Source organism: Hyperoodon ampullatus (assembly GCF_949752795.1).
Source record: "Hyperoodon ampullatus genome assembly, chromosome: 16".
Classification (NCBI taxonomy): domain Eukaryota; kingdom Metazoa; phylum Chordata; class Mammalia; order Artiodactyla; family Ziphiidae; genus Hyperoodon; species Hyperoodon ampullatus.
Window position 1 is genome coordinate 53253265 of NC_136929.1, and position 15071 is coordinate 53268335.

The 15071-nt window shown below is 36.9% G+C and overlaps 1 protein-coding gene across 1 annotated transcript in view; it reads right to left on the reverse strand.

Annotated features, from left to right (window-relative positions):
* The window catches only part of VWA8 (von Willebrand factor A domain containing 8), a gene marked incomplete at both ends in the record, with an annotated part of 368930 nt that overhangs the window by 137360 nt on the left and 216499 nt on the right, over window positions 1-15071 (reverse strand). The window contains one exon of the mRNA XM_079721796.1: window positions 14419-14570. Within this exon, the coding sequence (XP_079577922.1) occupies window positions 14419-14570 (152 nt within the window). The remainder of the gene's footprint in view (window positions 1-14418; window positions 14571-15071) is intronic.

Here is a 15071-nt window from a genome sequence, read left to right on the forward strand (position 1 = left end):
TTTGCAAAGCAAAGGAAACTACACACAAGACCAAAAGACAGCCCTCAGAATGGGAGAAAATATTTGCAAACAAATCAATGGACAAAGGATTACTCTCCAAAATATATAAACAGCTCATGCAGCTCAATATTTAAAAAGCAAACAATCCAATCAAAAAATGGGCAGAAGACCTAAATAGACATTTCTCCAGAGAGGTCATACGGATGGCCAAGAGGCACATGAAAAGCTGCTCAACATCACTAATTATTAGAGAAATGCAAATCCAAACTACAATGAGGTATCATCTCACACCAGTTAGGATGGGCATCATCAGAAAATCTACAAACAACAAATGCTGGAGAGGGTGTGGAGAAAAGGGAACCCTCTTGCACTGTTGGTGGGAATGTCAATTGATACAGCCACTATGGAGAACAGTATGGAGGTTCCTTAAAAAACTACAAAGAGAAATACCATATGACCCAGCAATCCCACTACTGGGCATATACCTAGAGAAAACCATAATTCAAAAAGACACATGCACCTCAATATTCATTGCAGCACTATGCACAATAGCCAGGTCATGGAAGCAACCTAAATGCCCATTGACAGAGGAATGGATAAAGAAGATGTGGTACATATATACAATGGAATATTACTCAGCCATAAAAAGGAACAAAATTGGGTCATTTGTAGAGATGTGGATGAATCTAGAGACTGTCATACAGAGTGAAGTATGTCAGAATGAGAAAAAGAAACATTGCATATTAACGCATATATGTGGAACCTAGAAAAATGGTACAGATGAACCGGTTTGCAGGGCAGAAATGGAGACACAGATGTAGAGAACCAACATATGGACACCAAGGGGGGAAAGCGGCGGGTGGTGGTGGTGGTGGTGTGATGAATTGGGAGATTGGGATTGACAGGTATACACTAATACGTATAAAATGGATAGCTAATAAGAATGTGCTGTATAAAAAATAAAATCAAATTAAAAAAGGTTTGCTAAATTGTACAAAAAAAAAAGAATACGAAACTACACTTTCCGATGGAATATGATTTTTGTCCTTTGAAATGTTAATGTTTAACACAGAAGGAAAGAAATTTAAAAGAAATTTACATTGAAATTTTTCTAAGTCATAAATCATTCAAAAGTATGTATGTGTTTTTGTATCTGTCATTTAAAATACATTTTAAGTACGTGGACAATTATCCTGATTGGTCAACCACTTATTTCCATGTTTGTACTGGTAATGAGGTGGAAGAGGCAGTGAGTCAGGGGATTTACTATTACTGTGTTCTCTCTTAAATGTAATAAAAACACATTTCTGTGTCAAAAGGGCAGATCTTGAAAACATCTCATAGACTGGAATCTTCTCTCCTTGTTTAGGGGATGAACAGGATTCTTCATTGCTTTCATCAGTTCACCTAAGGAGAATTAAGTCTCTAAATATAGAGGAGAAAACAAAGGAAGGAGACACACCTAATTTCCCTCTAGTGTAGAAGACTTAGTAGGTTCTAGTGCTAGTTCTGTTATTAACTAGCAAACTTGTGAAGGGAAAAGTTAGACAATTTCTCTGAGTGTTAATTTTTTCCTTTGTGAGATGAAAGGGATAATCTGTAAGGTTCCGGTTTCTTACAGCTGGGGGAGGCCTCTGAGGATCACTGAAGTGAGTGGAACTAAGTACCAGTGGTAGATCTTACATTACCTTAGTGCTCTGGAGTTAAAATAAATAATCAGAATGAAATTATCTATACCTACAATAGAATAGGTGCCTGATGGACAAAATCGCTTTTTTTTTTTTTTTAAAGGAGCTCTACATACATCCTAAATTGGCTCTTTGAAGACAAGAGAAACAGTTGCACATCTGGAAATCTAATCAGAAGTGGAGAATTGCTTAATAAAAATGATGCTCGGTTGATAGGTTGAAATCTAGTCTAAAAAACACGTCTAATATATCCTTTAATAATCCCACAAAGTATCATACAGATGTTAAAAACAAAACAAAACCAAAAACCTTTATCCATTTGGGAAAAAGTAACTTTACTCGACTTGCAATTTTTACTGACAACCCCCAGGGATATTCATGAAAGCTGCTTTGAACTTGCCAACTCAGTCTAAGTAACAGTCATGGAAATTACAGGTTGCCTGGTTCCATTTAAAAATAGTACTAGCAGTTTGGTTGGCAGAGTATTGGAAAGACCTTCAGGTGCCCCATATAGAATCTATTCCAGAACCACGTAACAAGATGCTATTAGCATTAACAATTGCAAATGAAAGTCACATACGCAGGGTGTTCTGCTGTTGCACAACCAAACTGACTCTGTCAGATCCTTGGTAACATGGGGAGTTGTTTCTAGACTTCCTGTGGGCTCCAGGCTGGCCAACTGAGGTAAACCAAAGCCCCTCATTTATTTTCCACTACTAAGTCCTCCCAATAAGTTGTGGAACAATTTGACGGTTATTAACTCTCTCCCCTTCAAGAAGTTAGTAGTTAGGGGGAAGGGGAATTATAACTGAATGTATGAATAAGCTTTGGAATTCGAAACATATTCAACATTAATTTGGGGGTAATTCTAACTACTAACCAGTTAGCAAAAGGCCCTATATTCCATTACTGAAATCTGTCATTCAACTCCAACCAGACTTAAGTTGTTATACCTGACTTGATTGAAACAACAATGGCATTTTCCATAGTTTTAAGATCCTGTCACTTGTATTATTTAAGTTTGTTAAAGTCCTAGCTGGAATGATGTCTGGATTTGATTTTAAAGGGGAAGAGGATGAACTTAAGACTTATAAATAGTACTACTTTTTATCATGTCATTCATGAATTTATGTTTTTTAAAACAATGAAGTATTTCAATTCATATGTTGTGATGTTTCTTAATCCCTTGTGGAAGAATTAATAAAGATCTGGAAGAAAAACTTTTAACTAAAAAAAAAGGTGACTTTCAAAATTATGACTCAGGTCAAATTATAGCACTTAGCCAAGTTACAGAAAGGAAAAAGAAGTTTTTTTTTAAGCATGCATACATTTCATAACACGGTGCACATGGACACCAAAGTTGAGTTATAGAGTCTGAATGACGTACAAGAGATTTGTCTAAGATTGTTCCATAGAGGTGAGCTGGGGTTTTAAAGAGTATGTTCTGGCAAACTTCTGCCTTCTCTGAACATTTGCCAATACTATTTCTGGAGTATGAAAGAAACACATGAAAAAGATTTGGATCTTTCTAGGGGCATTATGCAAAAGTTGTTGATATACCTATTACCAACAATTCCTAAAACATTTCCTTACCACAAGAACTACTAATTTTCATGGGAATAATGGAACCCTTCTGGGTAGTTCCACCGACACTCAAAAATTCACCAACTACTACCATCTTTGGGAAGAAAAAGAACAACTCCAACTTTAGCAGGCCTCACTCATTCCTAATGTTTTAAATCTAACCTCTGGTAATAATTAAGTTGGACTATCCAACTGAGTTTACTGGAATCTTTAATAGACTAACACTGACAAATATTTCCACCTTTGGTTCTTACCCCTTCCTCTTACTCTCCAGCTAATGTATGCCTTAGTTACCTCAAATTGCTACTTGCTGTTCCTGAACATGCTATGCATTTTCATGCTTCCATGAGGTTATTACTTCAGCCCAGAATTCCTTTCTGCTATTGCCTCTTTGATGAAATCCTTCTCATTATTTTTTAATTTTTATTTCTTTTGCGGTACGCGGGCCTCTCACTGTTGTGGCCTCTCCCGTTGCAGAGCACAGGCTCCGGATGCGCAGGCTCAGCGGCCATGGCTCACGGGCCCAGCCGCTCCGCGGCATGTGGGATCCTCCCGGACCGGGGCACGAACCCTCGTCCCCTGCATCGGCAGGCAGACTCTCAACCACTGCGCCACCAGGGAAGCCCAATCCTTCTCATTTTTAAGGCCTAATTCAAATGTTACTTCCCCTTGCACCCCTCTCCCATATTTCTTTCTGGGAAGAATTAATCTCTTGCTCTTCTGGGTTTCCATGGAAATTTGTACATATGGAACTCTTAGAAACTCTTAAGATAGAGTTCTGTAGAATTTGCAATTTTCAAATTTAAGACCTGATAGAGAATAACAGTTTTAGAGAGCATGGTCAGAAGTGAATCTATGAAATCCCTTGTAAATATTTATACTTACTAAAATAAAAATTCAACACACTACATAGAGAAAACAGAAATGCCACTCGAAACGCTTTAAATTAGTAATAATGGGTATTACTATCCCCAATTACCCTCCCTTGTTTGCTAGAAACTTCTGAATTTCCCTTCCCTACAGTCACACATGTTGCTGGTAAATAAATTTTGCTTTGCTGCAAATGATATGTACACGAGTATGTACATGTGCTTTCCCTTTCACTGGCTGGCTCTGCATTTAGACATTATGGGTTTCACTTTATAACTTAGACTTGTGCACCTCTGCCACCAAGGTCCTGCTGTGGTCACAGAAATAAAGATTCATTTGGATATAGGATGGAAAAAGATTTAGGGAGACTTGTTATTCTTGGCTAACTCTTCTCAAATTGTTCCCCAATATCCAGCTTGACACTGTGCAGGGTCAGTGCTGCTGCCCAGGGTCACTCCGTGCTAAAACAGATGTTGTCACCTTGCTCCACACATCTGTGGCTTTCTTCTTCTTCATAGAAGATGTGAAACTACAGTTCTGGGGCTTGGGTTTCCTTTCCCTCATCTCTCTTCAAATTTCACTGCAAAAACTTCTCTTTTTCTGCCATCTGCTTTACCAACTACATCTTAGTATTTTCCAATCTTAAATTCTTTCCTTTTCTAATTATTCACATCAATAATGACTGGGACTGAAACTTTCCCAGTTGGAAAATTTCCCAGAAAACAAACAAACAAACAAGTTGTTTGGGGCTTCCCTGGTGGCGCAGTGGTTGAGAGTCCGCCTGCCGATGCAGGGGACGCGGGTTCGTGCCCCGATCCGGGAAGGTATGCCGCGGAGCGGCTGGTCCCGTGAGCCATGGCCGCTGAGCCTGCGCGTCCGGAGCCTGTGCTCCGCAAAGGGAGAGGCCACAACAGTGAGAGGCCCGCGTACCGCAAAAAAAAAAAAAAGTTGTTTGAGTCCTGTTATTTCCCACAAAAAGGACTCATAGGATGAGAAACCCTACTGTGAATGTAGCACTTTGAACATAACATTGCGTAATAAGGTTGTGAGTTTACATGTTTTCCCAAGATTGTTAATTCATTGAAGGTATTACATCTTACTCACTTGTATCTCTGACACTCAGAATCCATCGATTCTGCTATGGAAACCTCTCTCACCGGTGTCCCTCTTTTTCATTCCCACTGCCACAGTGGAAGCTCTCACTGTTCATCACCGGGATGACTGCAGTTGCTTCCCAACAGGTAGGTCTTCCTGCCTTCAGTTTCACTGCCTTTCAGTTTCTTATCTTTAGAAAACTTAAAGGGGTCTTCCTAAATTATGAATCAGACCATGCTACTTTCTGGCTTCAAATTCTTCTATGGTTCCCCCGACTCTTCTCTCCCTTTTAGTCTCACCACATAGCATGCCCTCATTTAATCTTTAGTTCTAGTCACCAAAATACTTGCATTTTCCAAAAGGCACCATGACCTCTTAAAACTGTCTCTGCTTGAAGTGCTTTCTTCTCCTTTATTTGCCTGGAGAACACCTAGTCATCCTATAAAGATTCAGCTTGGTTACTGTCCCTGAATCTCCCCCAGGGCAGAAGGCAGCAACCCCACCTCTTCGCTCGCCCTTGTGTGGCTCTCACTCTTGACTTCAGTGCTTCCCCAATTATAATGACCTCCTTGAAGGCATGTACTGAGCCTTCTTCACCTTTATATTTCTGACTCCCTACTTAGTGTTTACCACATAAATGTTCAATAGTGTTTGTTAAATGAATGAATATTTGGTTACATTACAACTGAGAACATCTTCACCTACTTGTTTCTCATCTTGATGGCAAGTTGCACACCACCATGGCAGATCTTCCTCACTGCATCCTGACTACACGACTCTCAACAAACAATGCAATCTACTTTGCAAGTGTATTTGGAAGAGTTACCTATTGGTCGGGATTGGGGATTTCTATTCAGCCAGGTGACAGATATCACTTACAAATGCCTAAAGGATCAAGGATAATTCTGTGAGACTGCTGAAGATGAGTATGGAAGAAGATTCATAGATCTTGACAATTTCTATGTAGATTGGTTATACTTTTAAATTTTTCTCTGCACCCCCATAAAGGAGCTGAAAGCAAATAAAATGGCTGTGAAGCTACTTCATAATACACCAAGAGAATAAAGGGCAAGGACTATGAAACTGTAAAGCCCAATACCACCCTTCTGCTTATAACAGTGTCATTATGTAAATCTTACTGTTTTTGAAAACTGAGAGCTCTTTTACGAAGTGCAAGTAAATCATGATGCAGAGTGGAATTGCATACCTTAGAACTTCATGATCAATACAATGAACTCATCTGTAAAAACTAGACTTCAAAAAGAAAATTATACCATGTAATAGTTTGGAAAATGGAAGGAGATGCACAAAACTTTAAGACGTGAGTCTTTTAATTTAATGGGATAAATAGTAAACTGATAATCATTCTTATATTGAAAGATAAACCTTATGAAATTACTTCTAAGGGAGGCCCTGGTTGGGGATGTTTTTGATGTCTGTGGTACTTGGAAGACCCTGTAGTTGGTCTTGGTCAGAGAAGAAGCAGCTGCTGTTGATGTTCCAATTACACAGGATAAGTCTTAATGTAGAAGACTGATTCTAGACAGATACCCTTTAAAGACACATTCAATATAGATGAAGCTATTCTGTCTGCAAATGTGCACACCTGGCACTACTCTAAAGAGAAAGATCAATATTAAACATGATCATGTAACACACACTGCAATGAAATATCAACACCTTTTACAACAGGAAAGCATGGCCTTAGCTACCTTCCTCGGGAGTTCAGTTAAAATATGCTGTGAGACTGGCTGATAAAGTAATGAATGGTTGCTGATAGAAGGGAGAAGAGCAACAACTTGTTCAGCTATCCAATTCATCTAGGGGCAGTGAACCACAGAACCTATGAGTTTGAAGGACATTAAAAGCTCTTTAATCCGGTATTCTAAGTTTGAATCACTTGAGTACCTCCCCAACAAGATTCATCCTGATCTGTTTGAACCTGGACTACAAGAAGGTATACCCTACCTTTCCCCTGGGGAATCCATTCCACCTTTGAACACAGGAGTTATTGGCCCTGCAATGGAGGCCAACTCTAATTTGTAATGACTTAGAAGCAACTCACAGATGCACAGGAAATGCATAGTGATTTATAATTATTCTGCCAAAGCTAAGTATATGATTTTGAGGATGGTAGTTCTAAGTAAAGGATTCTTTATAGAATAAACTGAAAAAAGAAAAGAATCGTTCTACTCATTTTGAAGAATTTGTGAATGTCAACTATTTTGATTTTTCAAAAATCAAATCCTTATTGTAGGAGAAAAGATATAAGCAAATTTGCTTGCATCGTATAAAAAAGATGTTTTTATTTACTTCTGTAATCCATGACAAATGGCATTAATTTAAAGGACACTGTGATTAAAACGATGGGCCCAGTCACCACATAAAAGTTAAATGTATATTTTGCATGATATATGTCCCAAAAGGGTAGGAAATGAAATTTGGAAAACAACTCTGAAGTTTCTTTAGAAACATTATCTTTAAAATCTTGCAATCCAGTGTTGATTACATTGCTTTTCTCATGCAAGAATGTGGAGACTGCATGGTGAGTGAATAAAAAGGCTCTGGAACAGACAGATCTGTGTTTGAATCTCCCATCCTGCCATTTATTAGTTGTATAATTTGTTAAGTTACTTAGAGTCTCTTGAGCCTCAGTTTCTTCATCTGTAACACATACACACACACACTCTTACACCTACTAGACAATAAAATAGGAAGGAATTACTTGCCCAATAGAAAAAACAGAATTGTCGTATAGATTGAGTTAGTATTTGTGAAGTGCTTAGAGCCCTTAGTAAGCATTTGATAAATATCAATATTTTAATTTTTGCTGCCTTAAAAATGTGTTGTCTTCTCTCCCTTGATACGTTTATGCTGAAGTCTACCAATGCATAAAACTTACTTATATTGTGTTGAACTGCCATAGCAATGTCCGGTTAACTTGATTTCTCATTTGTCACTGGTAAGGGTGCCAATGTTACACCCTTAGAGTGGGCATTGCAGAGCGGTGTAAGCTTTGCTGTCCTGGAGGCAAAGGTCCCACGAAATAGCAATTTCAGAATAGACCTTTACTTTAACATTTTAATTTTATTTAAATAAGAAAACAGAATGAAAAATTCCAGGGCCCAGATGGTCTACGGACATTTAAAAAATAAAATATAGAAAATAATACACATGTTAGAATAGAAAGTGAGGCCCCTTTCCCCTTTCCGGAGCCTCTCCCGAAGGCAACTACTATCAACAGCCACCACTGTGTTTTTAAATTATTTAAAGTGCGAACCTATTAGAGAAATTTAATAAAAATATTGGCTAATATGGTCTTAGACCACATAAAGTTACCTTATTTCCCTTGAAAAATGAAGTTAAAAAAATTTTAATACAGCATTTGAAAGCAGAGAGAGAATACAGACATCAAGAGGACATTGGAGGAGTAATTACAAGACTCCATAGGGCTTCTTCACCAGCTATGGGACACTTTAAAAGTGCAGTCACATATAACAGTCATTTTTAGATGTACAGTCTGTCTAGCAATGGCATTTCTATGAGTCTGTAAAGGATAATGACATTGAAACATATGCATAAAGACACAAAGTGTTGATATTAATGTGTTTATTCCTTACTTGGTGTTGAAATGCCAGAGAAATGCCTGGCATAAAGCACCTTAGATGCTTTATGATCTGTTCATTACATTAGAATAAATATCTTAAGTCTAAAAACTCAACTAACAAGAGGGAAGGAGAAACAAGTGGGGTAATGGGAGGAATGTCATACATACTCGAATCTAAACCATTATAGATATATTTCTTTTCAACAAAGAAGAGTGAGAATGAAGTGTTTAAAAAAGGATCTCCTTTCAGGGACATGTCTCTCCTATTAAGAAGAAAAACTCAGAAAAGAAAAACTAGGAAGAAATATTTCTCAGTTGAAATAACACATAGAATCCTAGGAAAAGATCTAGAAGGATTAAACAATGGTTGTCTCTGGATGGTGGAATTATTAGTGTTTTAATTTTCTTTTTGCTAATTTATTTTAAAAAAATGGGATATCACCTTTCATTTAGTAAATATGCATCATAGAGAAATCCTACATATAAAAGCCTTTAAATTTCCTCAAATTTTTTATTCTACTTGACTTACACAAATAAGTGTTCGGTACACTGTCGATACTTTGCCAGTGACAAACAGGCAATAAATGCTTTGGGGAAAAAAAAAAAAGAAACTGGCTTAAGAATAAACTAAGCAGGGCTTCCCCGGTAGCGCAGTGGTTAAGAATCCGCCTGCCAACGCAGGGGACATGGGTTCGAGCCCTGGTCCGGGAAGATCCCATATGCCTTGGAGCAACTAAGCCCTTGCGCCACAACTACTGCCTGCACTCTAGAGCCCGCGAGCCACAACTACTGAGCCCGCGCACCACAACTACTGAAGCCCGCGCACCTAGAGCCCGTGCTCCGCAACAAGAGAAGCCACCGCAATGACAAGCCCGCGCACTGCAGTGAAGAGCAGCCCCCACTCTCTGCAACTAGAGAAAGCCTGTGTGCAGCAACAAAGACCCAACGCAACCAAAAATAAATAAATAAATACATTTGTTAAAGAAAAAAAGAATCAACTAAGCAGCATTAAAAAAAGAAATCAATAGGGTTGAGGACAAAGAATGTGGATCAAGAAGGATGATCATTTAAATATTTTATAGATTATGTGTGTCTCCTAGGGAAGACAGGGAGAGAAAAATACATGAAGCTACAATTCCGAGGGTAGAGATCATTTCTCTGTATGTTTGATTTATGTAAATATGACTACAACGTTTGAGAAGGTTCAATAAATTCCTTCTGTGTTCCAGATCAGGGAGGACTGATGGCTAGGATGCTTCTTATGTGTGGTAGCCAAATAAAGCTTTCTAGAGGTTTTATTTTTCTAAATGAATTACCTTGTGTTTTACTTCATGATCCTCCATTATTAAAAAAAAAAAAAAAGGAAAGCTTAATTGGGGATGAAGAGGTCTTTAGAAATGATTTTTGTTATGCCAAAAGTCTATATTAACCTGCTTTTCGACTTACTTGTCATTGTGAAATATGGCTAAACCCCCCAAATCTGAATCTATCACAACTCTCTGAAGGATAAGAATATGTATATTACATGTATGACATCTTGGTCAATGATGATTTCCAAGTTGATTATCTAAAATCCTAAGGTCCTTTTAAACCAAAACTATTTGTAATTTTCAGTATCCAAAGAATAACTCTGATTTAGAAACTGCCTACAATCTGCATACGGATCTGCTTATATTTGTCTTTAGAACTGGAATTAAAATTATGTATATTATAGCTCTGCCCCTGATCAGCTTTCTAACCTTAGGCAAGTGATGTAACCTCTCTGTTCCTCAAATTCCTTATCTATAAAATGCAATAATAATATTACATATATTAAGATAAAATATTGTGTAAGTCTCTTAAAAATGGATGTACCAAAAAAAAGGACTTTTTCTTCCTTTAAAACAAATGTTTCTGTAGCATGTTAGAGTTCATAAATTACTCTGAAACACACTTTTAAATTTGGAAGTGCTAATGTGCTAGCAGTATGTTTATTCCCAAATAAAAGAAACTTTAAAAAAATAAAAGCTCATTTGAGGGTAAAACAAGCAAACGTTGCTTTGAAATGTAGATCTGTATCTACTATAGCAGATAATCTATATACCTTTGGTTGGATGTTTGCACTTAATTATACATATATATGTATGTATGTGTATGTGTGTGTGTATTTTTTTCCCCCAATAATGACATTTGAAACTCAAAAGCTCAGATTATTTTTTTAAGAGCTCAGAGTTTAAGCCAAATCCTCCTATTTCTGCCTAAATTTCTCCCAGTGCACCTCCTTATTTTCATTATGTTTGCCATCTCTCTGGCATAACCTTTCCTGTGTATTAGAAACTTAAAAGGAAACAACAGAAAAACCTCAGGAAGTACTAGTGGAAAAGGGCAAATGCAATGCGGGTGTCTAGGGAGCCAATTCTGATCCCAATACTAAGATGTGGAATATATTCATTCAACAGATCAGGAAGAAGAGCTGCCTTATGTCTCAATCGAGCAAGGTAAGATAACAGCCCAGTAGGATGCAGCCTACAAGTACCAGGTTTAGCAAAGGTTTAGTAAATAAGATAAATCCTATTCCTCTCATAATATCACAATAGGCCTTTAAAAAAATGTACAGAGACCTATGGGATAGGTAGCATCACTGCACTATTTAGGAGAATAAAAGGGAAAGTGACAGGATCTCTCTTAGGAATTTCACTAAAGAGCACTAACGGGACATCACCAAACAGCCAAAGTATATTCTGATTTCAGCTGAGGAGGAAGGTGCTGTAGAAGACACATGAAAACTTCCCTCTTCTACAACATCTGTCTTACATCTCTTTTTACTTATGCAGTGGATGGTCAATTACTTCTCCATCCCTATCTTGTGTGTGAATGTGAACATCTTATTCTGGGTTCAATGTAATTTTGCTCCTATCGAATAAAAATTGGATCAGAGAACAAGAAAATTAACAGCAACACTTTTTCATTCAGGGCAAAAGGATATTAATAGTAATTAAAACATTTGGTCCTTCTTCCTTAGGGACAGAAATCCAATGTGGATCTTCTTTAGTAACACAGTGTCTCCAGGGATGGGCAGGAGCACCCTCAAAGAACTGATTTAGCAAAAGGTCTAGTGAAGTAAAACGTTTAGCAAAAGGTATGGAAAAGTCAAAGCAAATCATAAGACTGCATGAGGCCAACTTTAAATCTTCAGAGGTCTACGTGATGACTATTAACTGTGCTTCTAGGGGGGAAATAGAAAGTGTTAGTATCACTTCTTTTTAATTTGTTTTTGTTTTTGCAGATGAGAGAAAATTAAGATTATGCTAAAATGCAAAGGATGTCAGAATAGGAATGAACCTTACTAACCTTATAAAGATGAAAATATATTCTGGCCTCACTAGGACAGTCTTATCTTACATCTCTTTTTACAGAGTTATTATTAATAGTGCCCTTTCATTCTAAAAAATGTATTAATTAGGTGAAAAGGTATATGGTTATGCTATCTAGAATAAAATGCTCTCAATTTTACAAACAGGGTAAAATCTGTTTCTTCAAGTCTGACCCAGACATACAGGTTGAACATGTGACTAACTGCTGAATTCCCAGGACATTGCTTTGTTCACTTTACCATGTTACCCTCTCAAAGTACAAGGCTGATAATTCGATACAAATAAAACATATGGAACCTGTGGATTTCACTAAAGGGTAATAAAACATCACTACTTTTGAGCTGCTCAAGTCATTGCAATTTACAGGTGAGGAAAAAATGCTTTGAATGTGCAAATCGTAGTCTACTATGATCTCCACCCTGAAGGAAAACTCACACATCCCCCACATGGGCTACAAGTCTATTTTTAGCTATACACAGTGGGTGGACAACTAGTTCTTTCCATCCTGGTCTTAGGCATGACCATCTTGTTTCCAGGCTCAATGTCCTTTTGCTTCCACTCATAAATAAGTACTAGAGCTGGAATTAACTTGCCATGGCAACAATGAACAAGCCATGGCAAGAATTTTTCAGTTTAGAACTGGAGACATTAATGAATAAGTTAAATCATTTTATCTGTCTTCCTTAAAACTTAAATTGCCAACAATTTTCTTTTGATTGATCTTACCAACTAATATGTATTTGAATTTTTATTTCAAGTTGTACAAGAGTACAAAAAAATTATTTTAAAATCACAAGCCTGGTTTCCATGAAGTTAGAACTCTATATAAATTTGTTAATGGTAATAAAAATCATCTTATTTCCAATTGAAACTAAAGATATAATTTATAAAAAGGAAGTAAAAAACATGAGTACTAATAGAAGTTTGCATATCAAAGACATTTCTTGAACTCTCTAATATAGAAGATAAGCCATACCCACTAAATTACCAAACTAGTTTCAAAATGCCCATAAATACTGGTAATCAATCAGTAAAATAATATTTTACAGAAAAGTGTATATATTAGCAACTGACACCAAATCACTCTTCTCAAAAAGAAAATTTACTAATTATTAATAATATAAACCAATTCATTGATAATTTCTAACATAACTCCATCTTGCTCTTTTACCACTAAAGGGAAATATTTGTTTCTCTTTAAGAAATCCTTGAAGAAATTGTTAAAGCTTTAACTATTTTTATTGGCATATATTCTAAAAAGTTTTATAATAACTTAAAAGAATAAATAAATAATGATGATGTAAACACTTAGAATATATATGTATGTGTGTGTATATATATACACACACATACATATATAGCTGGATTAATCATTAATTTATATTTAACAAATTTTAAGAAAGGTAGAGAGTTCCTCCTATATGAGATGACAGTTATATAATAATTTAGAGGTAATTTCTGTCCCTTGGGAATTTATGATAATTGACTTTCTTATAGACAAAAATAGCATTAGATGCATTATCAATAAGTTATGCATATTTAAAACTGTTTTCTAGTGAATTTGCACTGACTTAATTACCCTACTAATAAATACTGTCAATTATCTTTCTGGTCAACAACATCATATTTGCAAGATTCTTTGTTAAGCACGTAGCCTGTTATTACAAAATAAAAGGCAGGCAACTAGCCCACATGAAACAAAATTCACTTGTTTTCCCTGCCTCTTTCATCTGTCAAGCTGAAATAAGTAACCCCAAAATTTCAAGTTAATATGATTATAAATTCAGAAAACTGTCATAACAGAAAAATATACGGTGACATAAATAGAACATCTTAACTAAATACATATTATCTCTTCATGTAGCTTTCATGTTTGTACAATGATTTTGCACTAGATTAGGAAAAAATGAGAGTCATAGGAATTCAACAAAAGGACAGAGGCTGTAAAGAAACAAATATTTCCCTTTATTTGATTACATTACATCTATTCATGGGACATTCGAAATAACTGAAGTTCTCAATTTACAGACCTATAAATAATGCTATTTAACTGAAATCCAGCCAGCAAATAGCAACATATATCTGAAGTGCTTACTCATGGAAAGTAATTTCCACACCAACTCTGTTTAGTAGATTATGACAGTAGATTCAGAATAATCAGCATTTGAGAACCAGAACAGTAACACTCAAGGGTACTTTATCAGTAGTGAGTTTGCCTTACTCCTTTGCCAGCTGCACACTGGTAGGTTTTGCTCCAATAGGTATCCCGTATTTGTGTAAAGTGTTAATCAAAATCTCCCGCATGTCGTTGTTGTAGGAATCAAAGTCAAACACATTCCTAACCACACTGGAGAGACCTTCAGCGGGAAATTTCTGTATTCAAAAAAAATAAAAAATAAAAATTCCCTTATTACCATGTGATAAAATACACGGTATTATAAAGATTTCCCAAACTGACAGAACAATAAGGATCAAATGAACTTTACCAGACCTTTCTTCACTAGCCTTGTCAGACAACTAATAAATACTGATAGGAGGAATATTTTTCTCTTTGAAGGTTTGCTCTGATGACTTAATATTTTCTTTTTTCCTTTTTTTTTTTTTAAAGAAGATTTTGGGGGTAGGAGTTTATTAATTAATTTATTTATTTTTGCTGTGTTGGGTCTTCATTTCCGTGCGAGGGCTTTCTCCAGTCGTGGCAAGCGGGGGCCACTCCTCATCGCGGTGCGCAGGCCTCCCACCATCGCGGACCCTCCCGTTGCGGAGCACAGGCTCCAGACGCACAGGCTCAGCAGCCGTGGCTCACGGGCCCAGTCGCTCCGCGGCATGTGGGATCCTCCCAGACCAGGGCCCGAACCCACGTCCCCTGCACTA